At 57.0% G+C, this 24845-nt stretch overlaps 2 protein-coding genes across 7 annotated transcripts in view; both read right to left on the minus strand.

Moving 5' to 3' along the window:
- Positions 1–840: 840 nt before the first annotated feature.
- On the minus strand, positions 841–17526 carry KBTBD11 (kelch repeat and BTB domain containing 11). The gene is made up of 2 exons (XM_055567576.1): positions 17398–17526; positions 841–3632 (listed from the first exon to the last, which is right to left on the minus strand). The coding sequence occupies exon 2, from the start codon at positions 2879–2881 to the stop codon at positions 938–940; it is 1944 nt and encodes a 647-aa protein (XP_055423551.1). The 5' UTR covers positions 2882–3632; positions 17398–17526; the 3' UTR covers positions 841–937.
- A 5302-nt stretch (positions 17527–22828) lies between these two features.
- The window catches only part of ARHGEF10 (Rho guanine nucleotide exchange factor 10), a 62079-nt gene continuing 60062 nt past the window's right edge, over positions 22829–24845 (minus strand). For all 6 annotated transcript variants that reach the window (XM_055567583.1, XM_055567582.1, XM_055567581.1 and 3 more), the window contains one exon: positions 22829–24463. In XM_055567583.1, coding sequence (XP_055423558.1) covers positions 23952–24463 — 512 coding nt within the window. In that variant the 3' untranslated portion in view covers positions 22829–23951. The remainder of the gene's footprint in view (positions 24464–24845) is intronic.

Below are 24845 nucleotides of genomic sequence, written 5' to 3' on the forward strand. Positions count from 1 at the left end.
CCTCGCCTACTGATGATACGCTCTTTGGCCAACAGTCACCAAAGATCTAAAGCCCGAGTAACAGTCAATCATTGCTACACATTGAACATAATGATGAGCATCCTTGAAATTGAAAGTATTAAACCCACCTCAGTTAGGTGATGAGAGGGACCTGCTCTCAGGTGTGTGGACCTTTGACCCTGTCCGGGGCCCCTGGGATGACAGGAAATATCTCCCGTGCTCACTGGACAGGAGACCTTATTGGAAATCAAAGATTTCATCTTTAATACTTCTTACATTCAGAGTTGACACATAGGGCAGGAACTTTTAAACTAAATTAGAAAAGCTTTAAGAGCTTGATTTATCAGTTATGACTTTAAACTCCAAGCTAAAAAAAAGCACGACCTTCTTTCAGGGGTTTCCAGGAATATGGTTCACACTGGCCTCATTTAGGACTCCAGTCTGGGAGCCCCCTGCGTTTCCCAGGGCCTTCTCAGCACACAGTAACAAGGGGGCTGGTACCCCGCAGTACTCAAGCCTGCCTCCCCGACGAGCCACAGCGTCCCTGGTACACAGGGCCCACCCACTGCACCTGGAAGCGCAGTTTCTGATTCTGTTTCCTTCTTTCTCAGGTATGTTGTATCTTATTTGCAAAGTTATTTGCTCATATCCTGCATCTTAAGCCATCGACCCCCCTCCCTTAAGCAAAGCAAAACAAAGCAGAAGGAATGCAGAGTAGAAAGGGGGCCTTAAGGCAGCGTTGCACACGGTTTGCCAGGCCCAGTAGTGACAAGCACTACCTCCTAAGTGACCCCCGTGGGCAGCGCCCACCCCCGACCCTCTCCCCCGGCCTCCGCTCCCCTTGCGCCCTTCCGGGTTCCCAGTTGGGACCTCCGCCCACGGCGCATTCCCTGTCTCGGGCCGCGGAGGGAGAGGCCAGGTGACCACCTGGCTCATCCTACACAGCGCCCTCCTCCCCTCGGTCCGGCTTCTCCTCCGGCAAGTTGAGCACGAAGGGGAAGAGCAGGCCCCGGGCGTCCGCCGGGGTTTGGAGAGACTGGAGCTCAAAGCTGCCTTCGAGGCCCGCGTCGCCGGCGCCAGGCTCGTCCTCAGCGGGCGGCACGAAGCGCCAGGTGCCCGCGCGGCTCACGCAGTAGATGGTGCCCTCCAGCGCGGCGCAGCGGAAAGGCTGCAGGCCCGAGGGCGCGCCCGGGGGCCGCAGGTGCGAGGCGCAGCGGCTCCACTGCTTGGCCAGGCAGTGGTAGCGGAGCACGCTGACCCCCCCGGCCGGCACGGCCGCCGGCGCGTCGCCGCGGGCCCCACACAGGTCGAAGCGGTAGATGAAGCCGTCCAGGGCCACCATGTCGGCCGAGCGCTCGCGGCTGCTGCTGCACGGGCACTCCTGCCACTCGTCACGCCGCGGGTCGTACTTGAGCAGGCGGTAGAAAAGCGAGCCCCCGGACACGTAGATCTCGCCGTTGCACGTGGTGGCCTCGTGGGCCACGGCGAAGGCGCCCCGGGGCAGCGGGGCCACGGCGGCCCAGCGGTCGGCGCGCGGGTCGTAGCGCTCCACACTGAGCAGGCACTCGCCGCCCACGGCGTACAGGTGGCCGTCCAGGGCCAGCAGTTGCAGCTGGGAGCGTGCCTGGCGCAGCGGCCGCACAGTGCTCCAGCAATCAGTGGCCGGGTTGTAGCAGAAGACCCGGTCGGAGGGCCTGGCGCGGCCGTCAGGGCCCGCGGGCCCCACGCCTCCGGCCACGAAGAGGTAGTTGTAGAGCACGCAGAGGCCGCAGCCCCGCGCCGGCGCGCCCTCCGGCAGCCGTGTCAGCTCGCGCCACTCGCCAGCCGCTTCGTGGAAACAGTAGACGGCGGCCTCGCCGCGGCCCTCCGCGTCCCCTGACGGGCTCTGTGGCCGGCTGCCCGCGCGCTCCCCGGCCGGCCCGAGAGCAGCAGCCAGCAGGCGGGTGCGGCCGGCGCGTAGGCGGCGGCGCAGCAGCAGGTCGCGCTCGGCTCCCGACAGGCGCCCGAAGACTGCGGGCTCGCGCAGCACCTCCAGGTAGTGGTCGCTCATGAAGCGGTAGGCGGCCTCGCGCAGCTCGGCCAGCCGCTGCCGCTTGGCCGCGCTCAGCACCTCGAAGCAGTTGGCCAGGCTCAGCTGCGGCGCCACGGCGTCGGTGGCGCGCTGCGCGGCGCAGGGTAGCTGCAGGCGGCGCGCGCCGGCCACCACGTCGGCCACGTTGTCGGGGCGCACGCCCGCCATGCGCCCGCTGTACGCGTAGGCCAGCAGCAGCCGCAGCGCCGCCCAGCCCACGCCCTGCACCCGCAGCACGTCCCGGGACGCGCGCGCGCGGAAGTAGTCGCTGCGCGCCGCCAGCACAGCCTTGTGCGCCCGCAGCCGGCGGCCCGAGACCTCGATGAGCAGGTCGGGCTCTCCGTGCTCCGGGCCGACGCCGGGCGGCACGGGCGCGGGGTCCGCGGGCTCCTCCGGGGATGCGGGTTCCTCGGTCGGCTGGCGCTCCCCGGGGAACGCGGGCTCCTCGGGGGACGCGGAGTCTTCCGGAGACACTGGCTCCTCCGGGGACGCGGCGCCCGAGCTGCCGACGCCCCACTGCCTCTCCACCACCCGCCGGCCGCTGCAACACGAGGGCGGCGAGGCCGCTGCGTCCTCCGCCGCGGAGGAGGCGCGAGACTGCGGCGGGGAGTCGTCCCCGGAGCTGAAGCACAGGGACGCGCTGAGGCTGCAGGGTGTCTGCGCCGGGGACGCCGCGCCCTCCCCCTCGGCCGCGTCCGGCGGCTGCAGGCTGCCCTCTCCCGGAGCCTCGGGAGCGCCGCCCCGGCCTCCGGCCTGGCCGCACGCCCCGTCGCCCGGGTAGAGGACGCAGGGGACCACCGGGCTCTCCATGCGCGCTCGCTCAGGCAGCTGTCCCCCTCAGCAGCCCCGCATCACTCCGCCCGGACTCGGGCTGCCCAAGGTCGATGGCTCCTCCGGGCTCCGGGTGCGCGATCAGACCTCACTTCTGTCCACAGCGGCTTTCGCTCTTGCGCCCCTCGGCTCGCACCCGCCCGCCCGCTCTCCCGAGAAAGGGGTGTGTCTGCGGGAGCGCGCTCCCGCTCCCGGCTGAACTTGTGACCCCAGCGCGGTCCCCGCGGGCGGGCGGCCGTCTGCCCGGGTCTGTGTGGTCTGGGCTCCGCGCGGGCGGACGGAACGGTCGGGCAGCCGCTGCCTCCGCTCTGGGCACGGGTCCCGCTCTGCGGACCGAGCTGTCGGGTACTAAGCACCTGGCCCGCCCTGTCTCCCCGAGTCACCGTCCATCCTTCCGCATCCCATCGCGTCCGCGCTCGGCGCTGGGCTGCGGTCCACGCTTCCCAACCCTGACTTTCAGTCCTGCTTTACAGGCAGCCGCCCGGGGAGCTTTCTCCTCGTGTGTGACCCCCGTTCGCCATTAGGGCTGAGTGCGGGCCTGGCTCGGCCTCGGCGGTGTTCACCTGGGGGCAGGCGGGGGTGCGTAATTCACTCTCCAGGTGGGCGTTAAGACAAGTCAGTGCACACACTAGACCCGTTTTCCTCACTCATCCACCGGGGGCCTTCCTCTGCGACTTCCTTTGTCGGAACATCAGGTGTTTCCATGTCATGTCACCAGCTCTTCGTGTTCCTGTTTACAGGGGAAAGAGAGGATGTTTGAGTTTGCATTTTCCATAGGCGATTTCATGATAACATCTGCCCCCAGCACCCCCACAAGCTGTAGGCTTCAGATTTGGTGGGAAGGGGATTTTGGCTTTTCAGTGCTGGAGAGAGACTTCAGTGAATACTATTTAGGAATTAAAAGACTGGTCCTCCCCTGATTTTTGAGGCCTTTAAGGAAGGACCCAGTTCAGCCAAGGGCCTTAAATATTAATTCATTGGGTTGAACCATAAAACTGCTGGTTTGGAGGATCAGTGACAGTCAGTATCAACCGTTCCCGAACTCCAACCTAATGAGATGTGTGAAATTAAGAACTCTCAGTGAGAAAGCATGGTTAGCCTATATCTCCTCAGTTCTGCTGTGGGACAGTTTTCCTGAAACCTGATCCAGTCAGCCATCTCAAATTCGGTTAGAGCCAGTATTTGAAGAAAGGTGCTAAGCGAGGGCTCTGGTGTGGGCTTGGCTTCTGAGGCTCCAACCTGAAACCCGTTTGAATTGCTCCTTCTCTGCACTGCATCTCCGAAAACCTCCAAGAAAGGACGCTCCAAAGAGCACACGTGCCCCCAAAGAGAAAGCCAAGATGAAACGAAACAGAAAACAAAACCCACATAACTCCTTGGAAGGCAGAGGTGAGCACCGGCAGATGAAGCAGAAGAATAAACTATCTTTCCTAAATTGGCCAAGTCTTCACTGAGACTCGGCAGCCTGGAAGGGGGTCTTGGCATAAGGGGTGGGGCAGCTGTGCTCTGGTTTTCCTACAAAGAGGCTGCGGACAGAGAAACCCGCCAGATACACACAGCCAGGCCCGCTGTCTTTCCAGGCTGTGTTCGCTTCTTAGACCAGATACAGTGACACCTAACCACCTACCCTCAGCTGCTTCTGATTCTCTGCTAATTGTACTTAATACTGTTACCTGATCCCTATAAATGTGCAGGGCTGAGTGTATGTATGTGTATAAACACATTTCTCTGGCCCTTTCCTGCTGCCATGTTAGGAAATACAAGTGTCTCAGAGCTGGAAATTCTAGACGTTCAGTTCCCTCTCCCTTCCTCTGTCTCTCTTCCCCTCCCTCCTTCCCTATTTCCCAGAAACTGTTACCAGTACCCTGTGGGGCATATTCCCACGTGCAGGGTGCTGCCTCGCGTGGAAAGGCAGCGTGGGGACGGTGGGGACGGGCTGAAACTCTGACCACGGGCATGGGGGTCACAGGGGTGCTGCATGTTTACTCAGCTGTGCGCCGGCCTGCGGAGCTGCTGGGGAGGCGCTGTGTCCACTGAGATGGAAATGAACTCCGGCCCCCGGTGACCGGAATGCGATGACAAACTGGAAACCGGCAGATTTCATAAGCAAGAGTTCTGGCTTTTTCCCAAAGTGCCAGAGGTGTTTTCTTAGTCAGCTGAGTCATTCAGGGAAAGTTAGATAAAAAGTAACACATACTTACATATCTTACCCAAATATATGTATACACCTCCATGCCTGAAGTAGAACCAGAGAACTGGCTCTCTGACTTGCTTCTTTCTTTTCATACTTTCTTTGTATGGTATGGCCAATCTTGGACCTCAGAAAACTAACTAGTTTTAGGCCAGGAAAAGAGTTTCAGAACTTCCTAGTTCCTCCTCTGGCCTGACTCTCATCAGAATGTGCACAGGCCCAAGCCCTGAGGGCTCTCCTCTTGGAAGGCATCACAGACTCAAAGCCAAAGCAGGGCACGGGACTCACTTGAAAAGCCTGAGTTCGGCACTCTCGTGTTTTAAAAGCTCTCCAGAGTCCATTTAAAGCCTGAAAGAATCAGGCAAAGCAGAAATTTTGTTATAGCCACACTAAGCAAGAGCTGCGTGATGAAACAGACACAATCTAGGCGGTCAGCGGCCTCTGCAGGCCCGTCCACGCCAGCTCCCCGTGTGCAGCCCACTGTCTGAAGGAAGGTTCTGCAGGTCGACAGGTCCTGCCCCCCCACACACACACACCGTGAAGGACAAACAGTCAGCATCCCCAGGAGAAAGCAGAGGACCACTTCCTTTTCCAAATGATGTTCAAGAAACAACTTTCAGAGCAAAACCTTCTCCCCCAGAATGACCCATTAAATGGATGGGAAGGAATCAGCCCATTTTGTAACAGTCCTCGGAGGCATTGGCGGGTTTGCCAAGATGCTCAGGTCAGGTTTCTTTGGTTGGAAGTCCGGGATTTCCAAAGGGACTTTTCCCCATGTTGTACTTGGCTCTGGAATCAGAGTTCCCCCTCGGAGGCTCTGGGAGGATTCTGAGCCTGGTGCCGGCCCTGACAGCAAGGAAACCACCAGACTCCCCACTGACCGTGGCACGGGAAGGGCCTGTCCCCCAAGCACCTTTCTGGGGGCTGTTAGATGAACAACTGCCTCTCCACCTATCGTCGTGACTGACAGGAAGGGATGTGTCAGCAGAGGTGCGGGTGTGCGGTAGTAACAGAATCCTTCCTGACTACTGGTGAGAAAATATTTTAATAGGAACATGTCTGCTTTAAATATAACTTAGGTAGCACTCCCTGTGAAGGACATACACCTCTTCTCCACAGTGTAAATACCCAAGCAGAAGTTTTTAGTCTCTTCCTATGAATTTCTTCTCTCAATATGAATTTTTAAAAAAAGATTGTGTATGATTTCCAAATGTGGACATTATTTATGCACTTAATGTGGACATCAGATCATTTAAAATTAAGTTTGTTTCATTATCATGATATAGGTTGCTAAAGAGAATCTCCCTTTCAAATAAAGTCCATTTTTTAAAAACATTAGTGAACAGACTTATGAAGTTTATCTAAACACCTGCAGCGCCTGTTGTAGCCAATTCCTTCTGGGTGTCCTCTGAGTCAGGCCCACCATGTGTCCGATCCGAGCGTCCAGCCACCTGCTTGTCACAGTAGGGTCCCAGGACCACTCCCTGAGCCCTGCCCGCCGCTGACCCTCACACACCAGGGTAACCCCACTCAGACAGTGAGCAGACAGTGAATCCTGGGATGACGTTAACCTGAGTCTACACTGCCAGGCTTCAGCACTGTAATTTTTAATTTGCTTTTCACGAAGGACGTTTCTAGGACTCGCCAGACTGTAAGGCAACCTCAGTGCAGGAGTGATCATGACCCAGCTCACGCCTGTGTCGTCTATCTTGCAGGCACTGCTGTCGCGTGTGTTACATATGTGACCCTTGCAAGAACCCTTCTGCGGGGCTGTAGCTTTTAGCCCTGTTTTGCGAGAGGAAATGAGATGTGAAGCAGTCTCACCAACTTCATATGATTAACTAGCCCTGTGCCCGGCAAGTGGCTGAGCCAGACGGGGCCCACAGGCTGGCTCCAGCATCCATGCCACCCAGTGCCCGCCCGATGCTCTGGGTCCTTCTGTCTGCTGCTAGTGTGGTTTTTTTTTGTTGGTTTTTTTTTTTTTTTTTAATGTATTTTGGCTGTGCTGGGTCTCCATTGCAGGGTGCCAGCGTCCTCTGGTTGCAGTGCACGAGGGCTGCCCTCTAGCTGTGGCGAGGCTTCTCGTGTTGTGGAGCACAAGCCCCTAGGCCTGCAGGCTTCAGTAGCAGCGGTTCCGCCCGCTCTTGAGCACAGGCTCAGCAGTTGTGGCGCACAGTTGCTCCTGGGCTTGTGGGATCTTCCCAGACTAGGAAACAAACCTGAGGCTCCTGCGCTGGCGGGCGGATTCTTTACCACTGAGCCCCCAGGGAGGTCCTTCCTGTCTGTTCCAGTTTTGAAGGTGAAGCCCGGGACTTTGCCGTATCCGCACGGTGGGCTGAGGGACGCCTACGAGACGCTGGTGGGTCTGGTCCGCTGCCCAGCGCGTCTGGGGGGCAGGATGCTGGTGGAGGGGGCTGTCCCAGCCCTGAGAGGGAAGCAGATGGAGATGCAGGCAGGTCTGGTGGGAATGGCCCGCTGGGGCTGTCTGTGTGGGCGTGATTTAGGGGAATAACAGCGGGCTGACTCTCTGGCACAGCTGCACTGGAGGAAGTAAAATCAGAGAATGTCATGAAGAAAAGCCTTTACGTAATAGCTGTTTGCAAAGTCCAAACTCCTTAGGCTGGAAAACAAGGCATTGAGCTGTCTGCTCCCAGGTCTGCCCCAAGCTTGGCCCTCGTCCTGTGCCAAAAAGGCCTCTCCACCTGTGGGGCGAGCGCAGAACTGCCGCCGTGCCCTGGTGAGCCCCGCGAGGTTGTGTGTGCATGCATACCCCACGCACGTGTGCCTGTGAGTGCAGACCCCACGCCCTGGTGAGCCCCGCGAGGCTGTGTGTGCGTGCACACCCCACGCACGTGTGCCTGTGCGTGCAGACCCCGCACCCTGGTGAGCCCCGCGAGGCTGTGTGTGCGTGCACACCCCCCACGCACGTGTGCCTGTGCGTGCAGACCCCGCGCCCTGGTGAGCCCCGCGAGGCTGTGTGTGCGTGCACACCCCACGCACGTGTGCCTGTGTGTGCAGACCCTGTGTCCTGCCCTCTCAGAGTGCTGTCAAAAGCATGGCCCACGGTCCTCCTGCTGCAGCAGCACTGCCTCAGTCTATGGGGAGAAAGGCCCCGCGGGGCAGAGAGCCAAAATCAGGGGAGCGTCTCTGTGCCCTTGGCTGTTGCCAGTGACGAGCCATCTGGGTAAGATGATGCCCGGGGCGAAGGGATGAGATGTACATTAATCCAACAGGACAACTAGGTCATGAAGATCTGTAGGAGAGCTTCACCATTCCGCCTCCCTCGTCAGATCGCCAGTCTTTGTTTTTAATCTGAGAGACACACACGGTGTCAGAGTGTCGTGACTCACGAGACAGCCCTTGGCAGGAGATGGACTCTCACTGCTGAAGTCAGCACACTAGAGCGGGGGCACTCGGGGGCATTGCTGCTGCGGGCTCAAGGGAGCCTGTGCCTTCAGTCACCACCAAACGTGACATCACAGACAGGACCCAACTGGGTGCCGTTACAACACGGTCTTGTGCTCCGCGGAGTCACACACCCCGAGGAACTGAAAGGAGAACAGGTGGAGATAAACGTGTGCACTCGTCACTTGGAAGACTCCCAAGTTAGATGAGCACAAACAACACCCTTGATTTCCAGATGCACCTCCAGGGAACAAGCCCAGAATGCGCTGCAAGAGAAGCATGTGCCTCTGTTTGCGGCTCGGGTTCAGGAGGTGTTGACCTAGGCAGACACAGACTGCGAACACCCACAAGGAACCACCAGGGCTGGAAAGGCGCATGGGCCACAGTCCCACCAGGAAACCTGTAGCCATGAGACCCAGTTTTGAGCAATGGTTGAGTAAGATAAGGCTGTCTTGGGCATCCTCTGAAATCAGAGGTGAGCTCTCCATCAGGGATGGAAAGCTGGAGTCAGAAGTGAGAGACGCCTGGGCTGAACAAATTCACACTTCCCCCCAGATCTTCAATCTGTTAAAGTCCCATCAGCGGTGATAAATAATTAATAGTATTCTTTCACTTACTTGGTTCACATACTGAGTGGATATAGCTGAACACCCACAATGTTTCAGGAAGTGCCCTGGGTCCTAGATGGGAGCAGGAACCAAAAAGACTTGACCTCGGCCCCCACGGAGCTCCCAGTCTGGGGAGAAAACAAGCCTAAGCCATCATTATACGAATTCTAGTGAATTACAAACCACATAACAAGGGTCTGAGAGGCGTGATGGACCTGGTTTCTACTGGCATCCGGGGAAGATTCCTGAGAGCAGGAGGGAGCCAGACACAGGGCCAGGGGGAGCGAGAACAGACTCCTTGGGTTGGAAACAAGCTTGACCAGTTCAGAAACTGGAGAGCCTGGCACGGCCAGGAGCCCCAGGGTGAGCAGGGCCAGGCCCCACCCTCACATCCGAACGACAACAGGAATCCTCTGATGGCTTCGAAGAAGTGGAGGGAGGTGACAGGGCAGCCACGCAATCCATCTCCTGTTTCAGAAAGAGAGCTTTGTGTCCTTTTGTACAAAAAGATTGATTAAACTTCTTTCAGACTGATTTTCCATCACTGCCAAAAGGGCCACACACATTAAAATGGATGAACTAAACCTACATGTATCGGTGTGAATAAATTCCAAAAACATAATTTTGAATTTTTGAAGGTTTGCCATTTGCAGAAAGATGCCGTATAATCCGATTTTCTGCTCATGCTTGTGCTCAGTCGTATCTGACTCTGTGCGAGCCCATGGACTGTACCCCACCAGGCTCCTCTGTCCCTAGGATTCTCCAGGCAAAAATACTGGAGTGGGTTGCCATTTCCTCTCCCAGGGGATCTTCCTGACCCAGGGACTGAACCTGTCTCCTGTGTCTCCTGCATTGGCAGGTGGATTCCTTACCACTGAGCCACCTGGGAAGCACCATAATACTATTTACATACATTTAAACATGAAAAAAAAAAAAACTCTGTATCACTCAAGGAAGTGTGAAAGGGACAGGCTTGGTGGGGGGTGGGGGTGGGGGAGGTGTTGTCTACCTGCTGTATTAACACCTGGTTTCCTAAGGATTTGAAGTGTAAACGGCAAGATGATAACGTGTATTAAAGCTCACTGGGATACCATTGGTATTTTAATCACATTGTTAATGGCGTTTGATTATTTTATAATTTACAACTTAAAAATGTTATCCCATATGTGTATCAGTATTCATCAATTAAATAATCAATCTGGACTGCAACTGACTCTCATGGAAGCCACACAGTCTGAAACATAATGAAGTCACTCACTAGGTAACAAGACTCCTAAGTTGCCATATTCTTAGTGCTACGAGTACGTGAGTAGAGTCAAGGTCAAACTGAAATGTGGGGAAGTTAAATAAAAACTCACATTTTATAATTTTCTTGGTTTTATACAGAGAGACTTGTCCAAGATCACACACCCATTACTGGCAAGTTGGAACCCAGCTCCCTCGCCTACTAATTGCACTCGCTCACTTATCACTGTAGGCATGAATGGACCACAAGCTAGGAAGCCCTGTCTCTGACCTCTCTCTTGCTTTGCTGTGGTTAAGACGTAACAATAGAGCCCCACCCCCGACCTATGTCCTCAGGTATCCTGCCAGTCCCCAGAAGCGATGCTCTTGACCTAGGCCCGCCCCCTCCGGCTTAGCAGGTCCTGGGAAAGGGCCTGAGTCTTGCCTGGAAACTGCTGCGGAGCAGCACTGCCTTCTGTTTGGCTGTCAGGAGACAAGGAACCTGGCGGAGAGCTTACAGGGAGGAATTCATCCAAATTCAACATGTGATCTCTGTCCTCTAAGCAACGAGGGTGGCGGACGGGATGCGGAGGCAGATGAAATGCCAGCTTGTCTCTCACTGTTGACACCTGGCTTCGGAAGCAGAAATCCAGACACGTTCTGTCAGTGGGAATTCCTCCATGTGAGCGTCAAAGAAGCCTCTCCCATCAGGACAGTCCTGAGACAGCCAGGAATAAGTGGATGCAAAAACGAAATATTTAAATGATCTTGAGACTCAGTCCAAGGAAACTATTGGGCTGGCCAAAAAATTGGCTAGGGTTTTTGTTACATTATATGGAAAAACCCAAACATTTTGGCCAGCCCAATATATTATTAACCTGCTGTCTTTGCAAACTCTTTTAAAGTCAATGTGTTAGTTGTTCAGTCATGTCCCACCCTTTCTGACCCCATGGACTGTGGCCCTCCAGGCTCCTCTGTCCATGGGATTCTCCAGGGGTAGGCTGCCATGTCCTCCTCCAGGGGATCTTCCCAACCCAGGGATCGAACCCACGTCTGCTGCATCACAGGCATATTCTTTACCACTGAGCCACCTGGGAAGCCCAACATCTGCCTAAATAGAGTTTATAGGTGAAGGCTGCCAACATACTGGTTTCCACTGTATTTCCCCCAAATGTGGGTGTGGAGTTGGGGCTGTGGTGGGGTCAGGGTGAGGGGGTCACTTCAGTCTCAGGAAGAGGCTATTTTGGGAAACAGCACTCCCACTGGGACAGACACCACAGGAGGTCAGGCAGTAGTGACTGGGGAGGGTGTGACACCCCCCCACACACACACACATCGCCCCTTCCTGCCGTCTTGTGGGGTCTGGAAGTCCACAAGGAGGTGGCCACATCCCGTACATGGGGTAGCTGTGATGCTTCACAGCCCGGCTGGGTGGGGGGCATCTGCAGGTCCACAGCCGACCCCAGAAGCCCCTCGCACAGCGGGCCCTTGCTGGGCAGGTCTGGGCTCCACCGCACCAAGGGCCCAGGCCACGGCCATGCACCCCAAGGGCGGAGCCCTCTCTCCCAGGCCTTCTGCCTGGTCGGCTGGCCTTGCTCTCTTTGGACCTCTGCCGGGCAGCCCTGCCCCGCACGGCCCCGCCCTCGGAGGCCAAAGGTCCAGCAAGGCTGAGCCTTCTTCACACACGAGGCCCCTGAGCTTGGACCGAGACACCTAGCCTCCGCGGGACACGGACCTCAAGGACTAGGGAGCCGGGCCGCGGGAGGGCAGGCGGAGGGCTGCACTCAGCACCGCAGGGCGGGCAGCTCGGGCCCGGGAGCCCAGCCCCGCCGGCTGGCAGAAGGAGCTGGAGGGGGCGCGGCAGGATGGCGCAGGACACGGCTCATGGTCCCTGGGGTCCCTCAGTGCAGCCCGGCCACGTGGACGAGATGAGAGAGGAGGGGTGGTCATCCCCCAGGTGACGGCGGCCCCCCACGGGTGTGCTCCGGCCCCCAGATCCTAAACGCTGGTCACTGTGGTGAGGGAGGCTGTGCTGAAAACGGCAATCACACAGCTTCCGCTCTCAGGACCGACACTCGGGGGCCCGGTGCCAACCTGTGAGAAATCCGGAGCCTCTGGGGACCCAGCTGGAGCCCACAGACACAGTGCTGCCAGGGGCCCCAGCTGGCAGCAGATGTGGGTGGCCTTAAGGGCATCCATCGAGCTTCCCCGTCAGATTTCCCAGCCTGTAAGTCGAAGGGCACGGCAGCCCTGCTGTTCTGAGCTGGCAGGTCTGGAGTGGTCAGTTATGGAGCCAGTGGGGCAGGCAGTGGGCAGACACGTCAGGGCTCCAAGGACAGATGGGCGGGGCTCCTGGATGGCAGGGCTCAGCAGCGCCGCGGCCCCATGATGCCAGAGACAGAGGGCGCTCCGGTCGGCCCGATGATGCCGGAGAAGACTTCCGGGGGGGGCCAGGGTGGCCCTGCTGAGCGCTATCTCTGTGACTTGAGAGAACAGGGGAGCTGGAGAAGGAAGGGTTCCGTTTTCAAGTGCAATTTGGAGGAAACATAGAGGAAGCAGGCTCATGGGGTTCACAGAGGAAACTCTTCTCCTTCCCAGCGCCTCCAAGACTGTCGAATTCAGATGGGGCTTCAGAGCCAAGATCAGTCCAGGCAGCACAATCAGATCTCTTTTAAGACCTCCTGGTATCTGAGGGGCACCAGGCAGAGGCCTTGGAAGGGTCTTGTGGTAAACAACACAAGGCTTCTAGGAATTTTAAGGATGCTTTTCACAGTAGCCTTTGCAGGGAGTCCAAGGTGGAGAAAGGACTGAGTGGATTTGTGGACGACACCTCTGTCTAATGGCTTCAATCCCAGCAGATCCATAGAAAGCCCACAACATTTTTAAGATAATTGCACAGGAAGAGATTCTGCCAGCTTGGAGTCAATGAGCCAGATCAGCTCAAAGAAACCAGGAGGCAGGCTGAGAAAATCACTCAGCTGCAAGCACCAGGCACTTTTTATGAAAAAGGGAGGAGGACTTGGAGGATCAAGAAGGCAGGGCCAGGAGCATCTGAGAATCACTCCCGGAGCTGGAACTGAGCCCGCTTGTGTCCGATGGCCCTGCAGGGCTGCCCACAGAGCGGCCGCTGCGTGTCGCTCTTCCCGTCTGAACAGGACAGTGGCAATGCGTCAGCCTGGCTGGGCCACGGCACCCAGGTGTTTGCTCAAATGCCAGTCTACAAGGTATTTCTGTGAAGGTGTTTTTAGTTGAGACTAATATTTAGACCAGCAGACTTGGAGGAAAGCTGACTACTCTTCACAGTGTCTGAGACCCGCTCCCTGGTTCACAGACGGCATCTTCTCCTGTGTCCTCAGCTGGAGGAAGGGCTGGGGTCTCCATGGGGTCTCTGTCATCAGGGCACTTACCCCATCATGGGGGCTGCACCCTAACAACCTCATCACCTCCCAAAGCCCCCCCACTTCCTAATACCATCACCTGGGTGTTAGGCGCAGCATGTGAATTTGGGGAACACACAGGTACTCAGTCTGTAGCAGCCACTAAGTTTGTGGGTTGGCCATCAGACGACCCCGCCGGCTGGAGTGAGCTTCCTGTTATCTGTGCTGTGGACCGCAGCCCATGGGAAGCTATTGGCCACCCAGCCTCGGAACAAGGCTCATGCCTTTCAGTGACCATTCTGACAGCTATCTGAGGAACTGGTCGTGGGGGCCAGGGCGGGTGCCCGCAATGGGAGCAAGAGGCGACCCTGGCTTGGACAGAGGCAGCAGCTCCGTGTCTGCACCGTGGCCCCACGACAAAGGGTTCTCAGGGCCAGTGCTGAGGGCACACCCCCAGCACAGGGACCCCCGCCTACGCCATGCTCAGCCATGTCCTCCCCCCTGGACGGTCTCGCTCTGTGAGCCACGCAGTCTCGGCTCTCCAAAGTTAATCCACGTCCTGCTCCATCAAGGCCTAGTGTGTAAAGCTCTGTCAATTTACAGAGGAAATGCCACAGTTAATGAGGGATGAACGTGTATTAAGTCACAAATCTCTGACACGGCCGGGGTGCCTGTTGGCCTGCCTTCCTCCTCCGACGTGCCAGCGTCTCTGACCGCTGTCTCCGCGGGGCGTCCCCTGCCGTCCTCCGTTGCTGGGCTTCATCCTTCAGAGCCCAACTCACAATCCCTGCGTCAGGTGCTTTCATAGGGGTTTGTTCCTTTCCTTCAGAGACACTGCCTGCTTGTTACCACACATGAATTAATATCACTTTCACCGTATCAGGACCTAAGCTGCAGGGAGACAGTTTGGGGGAGGCGGAGGCTGTGTCAGTTTTAAATGCCATTGTATTCCCAGCACCTAGAACTGAGCCTGACCTGGGTGGGACAGACACTCGATAGATGTTTGTGAAAGGAAGAAATTGGTTTTTAATCCATCAGATATTGTATAAGACTTGCAGCGGCTTCAATTTCCAAAGTGCTGTTTAATATTCTTTCTAGCAGGAGCTGGCTTGCTGGCCAAAGGCAAACTCCTGGAAAATCTTGGTTTACCCCAAAAGCCAGTGCTCATTGTTAACTATTTCACAAAGAGCTGCGGGTGCCAACACTGTCATTTTAGAGTAATTACAATAATTCCAAGAGAGAAACCCGAGTCAAGGCCCCAGTGGAGACAGTGATCCCTGAACTCCCCAGAACAGATCCACCCAGGGCCACCAGGGGAGGACGCGCCGGGACAGGGCGGGTTCTGGCCTGCACCCCGACAGCCCCGCGGGCACCTCTGGGGTGGCCCTGTAGCCATCCTCCTGGGTCACTGCGCCCCCAACTAGGGAGGCCGAGGGGCATTACAGCTGCCTAAGTAGTTCCAGATTCACCGCAGAGCTGTGATTACAGACAATTTATGCTGCTGGTATTTAGAAAAAAACTGAAACAGGATCCCAGATGGAGGCCCCACAGCATGGAGCACCGCCTGGTTTCAGCTCAGGGACGAGAGTGGACTTGGAGCTAAAAGGAGGCCTCCTGCTTCCCCGGTGCCAGCGTGGCAGCTTGTATGAGCGCATGCAGAAATGGAGTGATGGGGCTGCCAGGAAGATGTTCGGGGATGAAGGGACGGCCTCGCCGCATTCCCAGACTCTCTGTTCTCCCAGCGCTGGAGCCAGCAGCCGGCACGGTCCCGCCCCAGGAACACCCAGACACTGGGACCACAGGGGACCGCACAAAGCCAGGCTGCCCCAACGGCTCATCCTGATGAACCACGGACACTTCACTGTCTTCTCCCCTCTTCCCAAACCCAAGAGGGCCTTATGGCCTGTAAGCAAAATCTCTGAACTCTTTTCATTGTGTTCTAATTATATCATCAGCAGTATCCTGTGCAATTGACATTAAAAGGTGGAAAGACTTTATTTCTTTAAACATTTGCTTTGTTAGGCCCCAAAGGGAGAGCTGGAACCTCCAGTTACAGTGCATTCAGGGGACTGTCCCTGGGCAAATCTGAGGGATGGAGTGCTCCCTTCTGCATTTCCCGGGTAGGCACGAGGACTCTTAATAATAGGGCACCATTAGCTCAGGGTAAGAGGCCAGGGGAACACTGGCGGTCCATTAAGCGTCCTAATTGGAAGCTGAGTACCTGATGGTTGATGCGAAAAGGAGGGAGGCGGCCTGATCACAGGCTGAGAAGAGTGAACTCGCCACCCACCCCACCCCCACTGAGGGGCTGCACAGGGATTTAAAATCTGCCTGCAAGGCGCCTTCAGTACTTTGAGCAGAAATAAAACTTATTACATTGATTTGTTCTTTTCCTTGCCCTTAGAATAGATGTGGGGGTGGGTGGAGATAGAAGATGTGGTTTTGTAGGAACCTAAGAAGTGGTGGAAATTTTTTTATATTTACTTAAGGCTACAGGAGCAACCACGCCAGAGTGGCGGACCCTGCGGGCCCTGACCGGGAGGCTGGGGTCCCCCCGCATGAATGGGGTTGGGGGGGGCCGGCGGGAGGCTTTCCGTGGAAATGCATTTAACCTCCCCTTCAGCCGGCCACACGCTGTCTTTATTGAAATGCGGTTTCTTCTCGCGCCCCGCCCCCGGCCATCGTGATGTCAGGCACGTTCCAACCCAAGCGACAAGCACCGCTGGTGGCCCGTCTGGTCGGTCAGTGGGGCAGACTCCGAGAAAAGAAAGCGCTCGCTGTGCACCACCCCAGCACCCCGCGAGCCCCCAGCAATGCCGGCTGCACAAGGAGGGGACCCCCGGGGGGTCGCAGAGGGCCCCGGGTGTTCGCAGGGCAGTCAGAGGAGGTGATGGGGGGCGAACTGGCAAGGAGCCTCCGCACACACTCAGGCACGTCCCTCCCCTCCGCGGTCCCAGGTCCGGGAGGGCCCTCCCACCCGCTTCCTGTGGCGCCCAGAGACGGATGCTCCGGAGGCAGCGCGGCCCGGTCAGGCCGCCCGCGAGCCAGGCCCGCGCGGCGCTGAGCACAGGCCCAGGCACTCTTTGGGAGCGGGAAGTGGCCGGCCCCGCTGGCCGCAAACGTGGCCACTGGGCTGGGACCGTCTCCCCAAGGAGCGTCCGGCCTGGGGCGCGGGGCGCGGGGCGCGGGCCTGGCTCCTCCCCGCCGGCTCAGGCCGCTCCGCCCTCGAGATGGCTCTGGCTGGGCTGCGCTAGCCGAAGCGCGATCCGCGGCGGGAACGACGGAGACCACGGCACCCCTGGGGCTGTGTCCTCGGAGGCGGTCGCCACGGGCACGGAGCAGGGGCTAGTCGCCCCCCGCTTCCGGCTGCAGCGCTCGGGGAGTCTCCGTGCCGCCCCCTCCACTAGGCGCCCCGGAGCCGGGCGGGACCCCACACCCCACCGGGCCGTCTCCCCGCGCTGCCCACCATCTCCGCCAGGGCGGCCACCCCTGTCCCGGGAAGTACCCACTCTCGGACCCCGGCCCCAATTTCCCTCCGCCTCCTGGGCCGTCTAGCCGCTGCCTGCCCCTCGGGGTCCACCCCTACCTCGTAGGTCCTCTCCGCGCCCTCCACTCCGTGCCTGCCCGCACCGGGGGTGCGGAGCCCTCGCCGGGGTCCCCGACGCGTGCGCGCCGGCCTCTCCCGCGCACCTGTAAGAACGCAGGGGGCGGGCGGGCTGCCTCCCGCGCACCTGCGCGAGCGCCCGCGGGAGTCCGCGGGTCTTTCCGGGGCGCGTCTTTCCAGTCCTCCCAGCGAGTGCTCCCCGCGCCCCCGGCCCGGGCAGCGCGCTCACGGCCGCCGCGGCGGTGGGGCCCGGCACTCACCGCGTCCTGGAGGCCTCGGCAGGCGCTGGAGGATCTGAGAGGCGCGCCGAAGCGGGGACGCGGGCGGGAGGGCGGCCGCAGGCCGCGGCCGGGAGCGTGTGCTCGGGAGCGCGCCGGCGCGCCCCGGCCCCCGGCCGCCCACCCCGAGCCCTCGCGGCTCGCTTAACCCTTTCCAGGGCTGGGAGGGCCCGCGGCCAGCGGCCCGGACCCCTCGCACTGCGTATATACTGAGTTTGAATCCAACAGCTCCTCCACCACCGAACGAGAAACAGGTTCCCGCTGGCGCAGTGCCCGCCAAAGACCAGGCTCTTTTGTGTCCTAGTCCCCCCATCCCCCCAGAAAAAATAATATATATAAAATAAAATAATGGAATTTAGAGTTTAAATTTTTGGAAAATTAGGGACGATGCGTTGTTGAAACATTTAGTGGTTAAAAAACTGCCTACATCCGTACAGACTCCGGAGTAAAAAGGCAACACAGAGAACACTCAAGTAGAGGAAACGCTGAAACTTGTTCTTGTATCTAGAAGCGTGGCCCCCCGCCTCCACTGGTTCTGAGCCCTGAGTGCTAGTACCAGAGAGCAGGGCATTTTCCCTTGAATAGCCCTGAGCATTTTCCTTTTAACAGCCCTGAGTTCACACGCTCCTGCAGCCTTCCACAAGGGAAAAAAAAGCAATTCAATTCCAGTAGCTGTCAGGAATTGATCCAATCACTACAAAGTACTTTGAGTCTCTTGGCATGAAAAATTAATTAGAATATCTGTGTGTTGGCGTGGAAACCGCATTCCCTGGTTCCTTTGAGTTCTGTGCACATTGTACACAAGGCAAGCCCTGCTCTGGTTGCTCCCCTGTATTCCCCCAACCCCAGCCTGACTACTCCCTTCAGCTCTGTTGAACTCTGGGTGCATCTCCATCCTTTCGTGAGCTACTCCATGAACAGTGGAGGCTCCTTTCTTCATGTCTGAGTGTTTCTGGTGCCTAGAGCCTTGTGCTCAGAACAGAGTATGCTGCCAAGCTCTCTGAAGCACTGCTGACTCCCGACTGAACAGGGCACACACATGGACGGTGCCCTGGTCGTGCCAGGGCAGTCATTTCACACCATACACAGTGCCTGGCCCACGCTCATGCCCTCGCTATCCTGACGTCAGTATGACCGCAGAGCCTGTGTTTGTGGCCTCATGTAACCGTCAGCACTGTGATCCTCAGTCATTGCTGAGTCAGTGATCCAGTGACCTCACTGGGCCTCTCTCTCATCGCCCTGCACTCTGGTCTGCGTGGACCATGTCAGCTGTTGTGCACACACTTTTTCTCAGCAGACTGCAAGCTACCAGGAGGAGGCGATAAATCTTCGTCAAGCAAGTAAATATTACCATCACTAAATGGCCAATATGTTTATTAGTATCGATCCTAGCAAATGTTCTTTTGGAAAAGAAATAAAAATTTTAGTTAAAGTATTTTCAAGGTGTGAATTCATAATGTTCGAGCAAGTTATCTGCAATTAAGTATGACTTCACATAAATGTAAGCACAGGTACAATTCTGCAAAATACTAGGTGTAGAGACACACACTTGTGCATGCACGCGTGCGCACTCAGACATGTAGGACCCCAGGAGGTGGAGACTCCTTCCATTTTACAGCTGAGGAAATTTAACTCTCAGAGCTTTTCACCGTCTCTTTCATTCTGTGTAAGGTGGAGCAGGAATTGTAGTTCAGCTCCAAAGCCCTGGTTTATGTTCATAGTGAAACACCGTCCTTCCAAATGACTGAATGAATCCATGCTTCAGAGAGCAAATCAGGAAGGCTTCAGTTCAGTTCAGATCAGTCGTTCAGTCGTGTCCTACTCTTTGCGACCCCATGGACTGAAGCACGCCTGGCCTCCCTGTCCATCATCAACTCCCCGAGTTTACCCAAACTCATGTCCATTGAGTCGGTAATGCCATCCAACCATCTCATCCTCTGTTGTCCCCTTCTCCTCCCGCCTTCAATCTTTCCCAGCATCAGGGTCTTTTCAAATGAAGTCAGCTTGTCGCATCAGATGGCCAAAGTATGAGAGTTTCAGCTTTAGCATCATTCCTTCCAAAGAAATCCCAGGGCTGATCTCCTTCAGAACGGACTGGTTGGATCTCCTTGCAATCCAAGGGACTCTCAAGAGTCTTCTCCAACACCACAGTTCAAAAGCATGAATTCTTCGGCACTCAGCTTTCTTTATAGTCCAACTCTCATATCCCTACATGACTACTGGAAAAACCATAGCCTTGACTAGACAGACCTTTCTACAAAGTAATGTCTCTGCTTTTTAATATGCTGTTTAGGTTGGTCATAACTTTCCTTCCAAGGAGTAAGCATATTTTAATTTCATGGCTGCAATCACCATCTGCAGTGATTTTGGAGCCCCCCAAAATAAAGTCTGTCACTGTTCCACTGTTACTCCATCTATTTGCCATGAAGTGATGGGACCGGATGCCATGATCTTAGTTTTCTTAATGTTGAGCTTTAAGCCAACTTTTTCACGCTCCTCTTTCACTTTCATCAGAGGCTCTTTAGTTCTTCACTTTCTGCCGTAAGGGTGGTGTCAGGAAGGCTTATGAGAGCACAAAGCCACAGTCGGTGTAACAGGAATCGTGTGTGAGAAATGACATCAGTCCTGCCTCCTTTCACTGCACTGCCTCTGCCTACCCCAGAGACGCTTCGTGCTGTGAGCAGAGACCAACCTTGGGGTGTGCATGCCCTTGGGGAGGGGGATGGTTGTGCGTCTTGAGAGGGGTCTTCCCCAAGTTGTCGTCCAGCTCATGACTCCTGGTTTATGATGCATGATTCCACACAGGAGTGTCAGGAGGCTTGCCTGTGACTCTAGAAGGAGACAGAGTGGGACAAGGATGCTGCGGCCAGGGGGCCAGGCCAGCCCGCAAACCCGGTGCTGGCACCGTGCAGCCGGAGGGACCCAGGACATCCTGCCTGCAAGGGGGTCCCGGGACCGGGAGAAGCCCTGTCATCCCCGAGGAAGCAGTATGAACAATGGCCTTGATGACCTGCAGGGTTAAACAGGACAGAAATCCAAATCGAAAGGTACCCTCTGTGTTGCTGGCCTCCCCGCTGGTCATACAGTGACTGCAGAACAGTGCTTAATTTTTCAAGTCATCTCCACATGAAGGCCTAACGAGTAAACCTCGAGCATAAACTAAATAAGGAGCCTTACCTATTAGACACAACTGCATCCAGGCACTGAGTGAAACCCTCTGCCCGTCATTCATCTGAATCTCCTGGCAACCTCAATGCAGAAGCTCCTATGGTATCCAGATGAGGAAACGGAGGCTCTAGAAGTAATGAGCCCCCAGCCGGACATCTGGTGAGCACGGCGGGTGCTCTCAGCCCTGGTTTGTGTTTCTGGAAAACTCACTGCAATGGGATTCAGACGCTGGCACAGACTTCACGCACCAGCAAAGTGGCTTTCCAGAGTTGTCTGCCCGCGAGTCTGGAGGAGGGATGGGGTTTCTCCTGGGGCTGGGGTTGGGAGCAGAGCCCAGGGCACAGCACTCAGCCTGATGTCAGCCGAGGACCCTACGGAGCCACAAAATCTGGATGGAGAGCCCTCATCTCCCCACGGTCTGTGCACGAGGGACGCCGGGCTGAGTTTATGCAGAAGCCAGAGTCCACGCCTGACGTACTCATAAACCTGAATGCGCGTATGTCAAACTTGCTTAAAATACGGAACATTTAGGGGTCTCCTGCCAGGGCAGGTTCCTCTTTCTCTTGGCTGAGTGTGAATCCCCATCTTCTGTAGGCTATAGACTTATCACTATTGTACATCTTACTTAAACACCAGTGTAAGCGATGGTGTTTGAACGTGGGCCCTTTGCCTCTGTTCGCATCTGTTAGTCTGCATGAGAAGTTCCATTTCAGGACCTAAACAGGGTGTTTTTATAGTCCAGTTGGAAAAGCAGTGCTAAAATGAAACACACCAGTGAGAAGTTGAGGACATCTGAGAACAGAACAGGAATCCCGGATGTTCGTACAGAAAATTTGGACACCACGCTGTGCGATGTTTGCTGGGGCCGCGAGGAGAGGAGGAGGAGCCGCCGAGACCTGCCTTGGCCGGGAGAACTCAGGGCGCCCCGTGCCCCGCGGGGTCTGCCAGCATCCCTGGCCCCACACTCAGGACGCCAGCGGCACCCTTGCCCCCGCAGGTGGTGAGCAGACTGCCCCCCGGCCCCCGGGTGGAGGGAGCACTTGCCCCGAATGAGAACCACCGAAGCCACAACAGGAATCCTGTAGGTTAGCAGCAAGGAAGGAAACCAACAATTACTTTGGATGAGCAGAAGAAATAAGCCCCGTAACGTAGTGATGAGAGCATCACATTCTCTGTCACCTGCCTCACCTAGAGGTGTCGCCCTGACACCGCACCTGCGGGCACCGGGGAGGAAGCCTTCCTGCCTCTTCCAGGCGGTTGCCGCGTTCCCTCCTGGGGCCCCCGGCTGTGCACCCACCACGGCGGGGCAGGCCTCTGCTCTGCGCAGCCCCCGCCCTTCCACTCATGCTCCCTGCAGGCTCGGCCGTGCTGTCCGGCAGCAAACACACCCCAGCCGCTCGGGAAGGTCACGTCTCAAATGGCAGCCTACACGCTGGGCCGTGCACCGCAGACAAGGGGGTCCGTATGAGCCTGATGTACCGAGGTCCTCTGGATCCAAGTGGATGCTCTGGGGGACGGAGTTCCCAGCTGGACAGTCAGGCTAACCAGTGCTCAGTCACTGCTGGCGAGGCCAGCGGACACAGAGGGCAGGGCTCCGGGATCAGCTCCGCGGGCGGCTCTGAGGTCCGTGCCCCCGGCCTTGTCTGCCGGTTCCGTGCCCTGGCCGTGCTCCAGGTGGCCGCTTCCAGCAGAGGTCCCGGCCCTCCCCTCACTCCTCCTGTGAGTCCAGCCCTGTTGTCCCAGACCTGGGGAGCACAGGAAGGCTGGCCTCAGCCTGACTTTCCACCAGTGTCGCCTGCAGCCCCAGGGCGCCCGCCCGCCCACCTCCCTGCACTCCGCGGCCCTGGCCTGACTTCCTGCTGGCACGTGGGCCCCGGGAGCACGTGTCCGCACGACGTCACTAAAAATAAGACTGGGAGGTTCTCGACTGCGTCCCTGGAGTCTCTCAGCAGCGACTGGGGATTGAAAGCATCCTTCCACAAGGGCCTGGTGCCGCCTCTGGGAAGGGACCAGTGCGCGGTCCTGCCAACATAAGGGAACAAAAGGCAACTCACGCTGTTGGATGTTGCATTTTTAAATAAAAAGACTTTATTTATGAAATAAGATAGCAGCTAGCAGTTTAAGGAAACCTGGGGAGATATTACTTTACATGGGGGCACATATGCACCTTGGAAAATATTTGGCTAAGTCACAAAATTAGCATTTTTAGTCAGCTTTAAAGTGCTGAGACATCTGTCTCGGGTGAATGCCTGCACTGTCTTTTTTTTTTTTAACCATCCAGTGAGTAGAACATGGGTAGACAGATACACATGGAGCACAGGGAACCCAGGTCACTCGCTCACGGTGACCGAGGCAGGCGGCCTGTGTGCCGGGGCTGTGCTGACCGAGGGCCACCCCACCTGTGTCCTGTGTTCACCGCCAGCAAGGCCACACCCCCGACCAGCACCACGCATCCTCCAGGACACGTTCGAAGCCAGACAGCAATCCTGGTCGACAGGTGCAGACACAGCAGGAAAGGATGGACCAAAACGCCGTCTGCCCGGCTCCGGCAACACAAAGATACAAGCATTTATGATGTGGGTATTTTGGTCTCGAGGCTTGACTCTAAATATTGATAGGAATTGAGCATTTTGGTTCCATGGAAACATTATTTGTGAAATGTTACATGTAATATATTGACTAAAACTTTGTTAATTTTTTTAATAGAAAATTACGATATAAAAATACTACTTTGTTAAAAATATACAATACATGCATTATAGCACTTTGGAAAACCCAGCTCAACTCAGAAAGCAAATAACACCACCTGGACTGGTATATTTTAACCAGCTTTCTTCATTGTTACAAAGTCTATTTTGGCGTTAAAGGATATACAACATAAATAAAAGTAGTGAATCTGAATCAAGTAAAATTGCTCTGAGACTGTTATAAACCCCTCCACTACCGCCCATGTGGGACTTCCTGTGAGTTCCGAGTCTGCGAGCTCTGCAGGTAACGGGGCAGACGTGGAGCACCCTCAGCTCCACGAGCGTTCACCCCGGGCTCTGCTGTGGGAGGAGCAGCGAGGGGGCTGCCCAGAGACGCCCCCAGGACGGTATTGCACATTTCAGCCCCAGAGACGGTCGGGGATCCATCCCCAAGCAGCTCGACAGCGGTGAGCCCGCACGGGGCGTCGGCCTCGGCGGGCCCCTGGCTCACACGTGCAGCAGGGGGATCTGCCAGACCATGAGGGACGAGGCCAGCTCCTCCGGCCGCTGTGGCCTGGCCTTCCTGCTCACACGCCGGTGGCCCTGGCCCCCACAGGCCACCAGCACGGAGCTGGCCCTGGGCCTCCGGGCCCGCCGGCCTCGGCCGGGGGATGTGCAGGGCAGGCGCAGGAGGTCCTGGGCAAGGCTCTCCTCCGGCCGGGGCTCCAGGGAGCCAGAGCCCTGGGAAGGGGTCGGGGACCCAGACGAGGAGGAGACGTCGCTGCCCTGGGTGACGGAGCCCGGCGAAGTACCCAGCCAGACGGCGTCGGGGCCGCCCCGGCCCGTGCAGAGCCCCGGCCCCTCGCCGGGGGGCACGTCCCGCTGCTCGTCGTCCTGGGGGTCAGCGCCGGGCGGCGGGCTGTCCCTGGGCCTGTCCTTGTCAGCCTTGAGGGCGGCCGCAGCCACAACCAGGAACTTGACAGGCCCGTGGTGCGCGTGGTGGGAGACCAGGCCCCGTCCTGCAAGGGCACAGGGTGAGCTCGGCCCTCCCTGCACTCCCCGGCCACCCCGCCACTCGGGACTCCCCATACGCAGCGGCTCAGAAGGAAAACAGAGCCCAGGCCACGTTCCCTTGCGCTTCCAGCTACTCCGAGAACACCCTCAGAACCATGGTCTAAAAAAGTACAGCCACGGCTTTCGTCAACAGTATCTCAGTCTGGTACTTGCTTAGAATGGTTAAAGTGATAAAACAGGTATTTTGTTCTTTGCATCAGAGCTTTCTCACCTGCTCTATGTGCTAAATCAATTCAGTCGTGTCTGAATCTGTGAGACCCCACAGAGCCTGCCAGGCTCCTCTGTCCATGGGATTCTCCAGGTAAGAATACTGGAGTGGGTTGCCAT

The sequence above is a fragment of the Bubalus kerabau genome, chromosome 2 (assembly GCF_029407905.1).
Source record: "Bubalus kerabau isolate K-KA32 ecotype Philippines breed swamp buffalo chromosome 2, PCC_UOA_SB_1v2, whole genome shotgun sequence".
In the NCBI taxonomy this organism is placed as follows: Eukaryota; Metazoa; Chordata; class Mammalia; order Artiodactyla; family Bovidae; genus Bubalus; species Bubalus kerabau.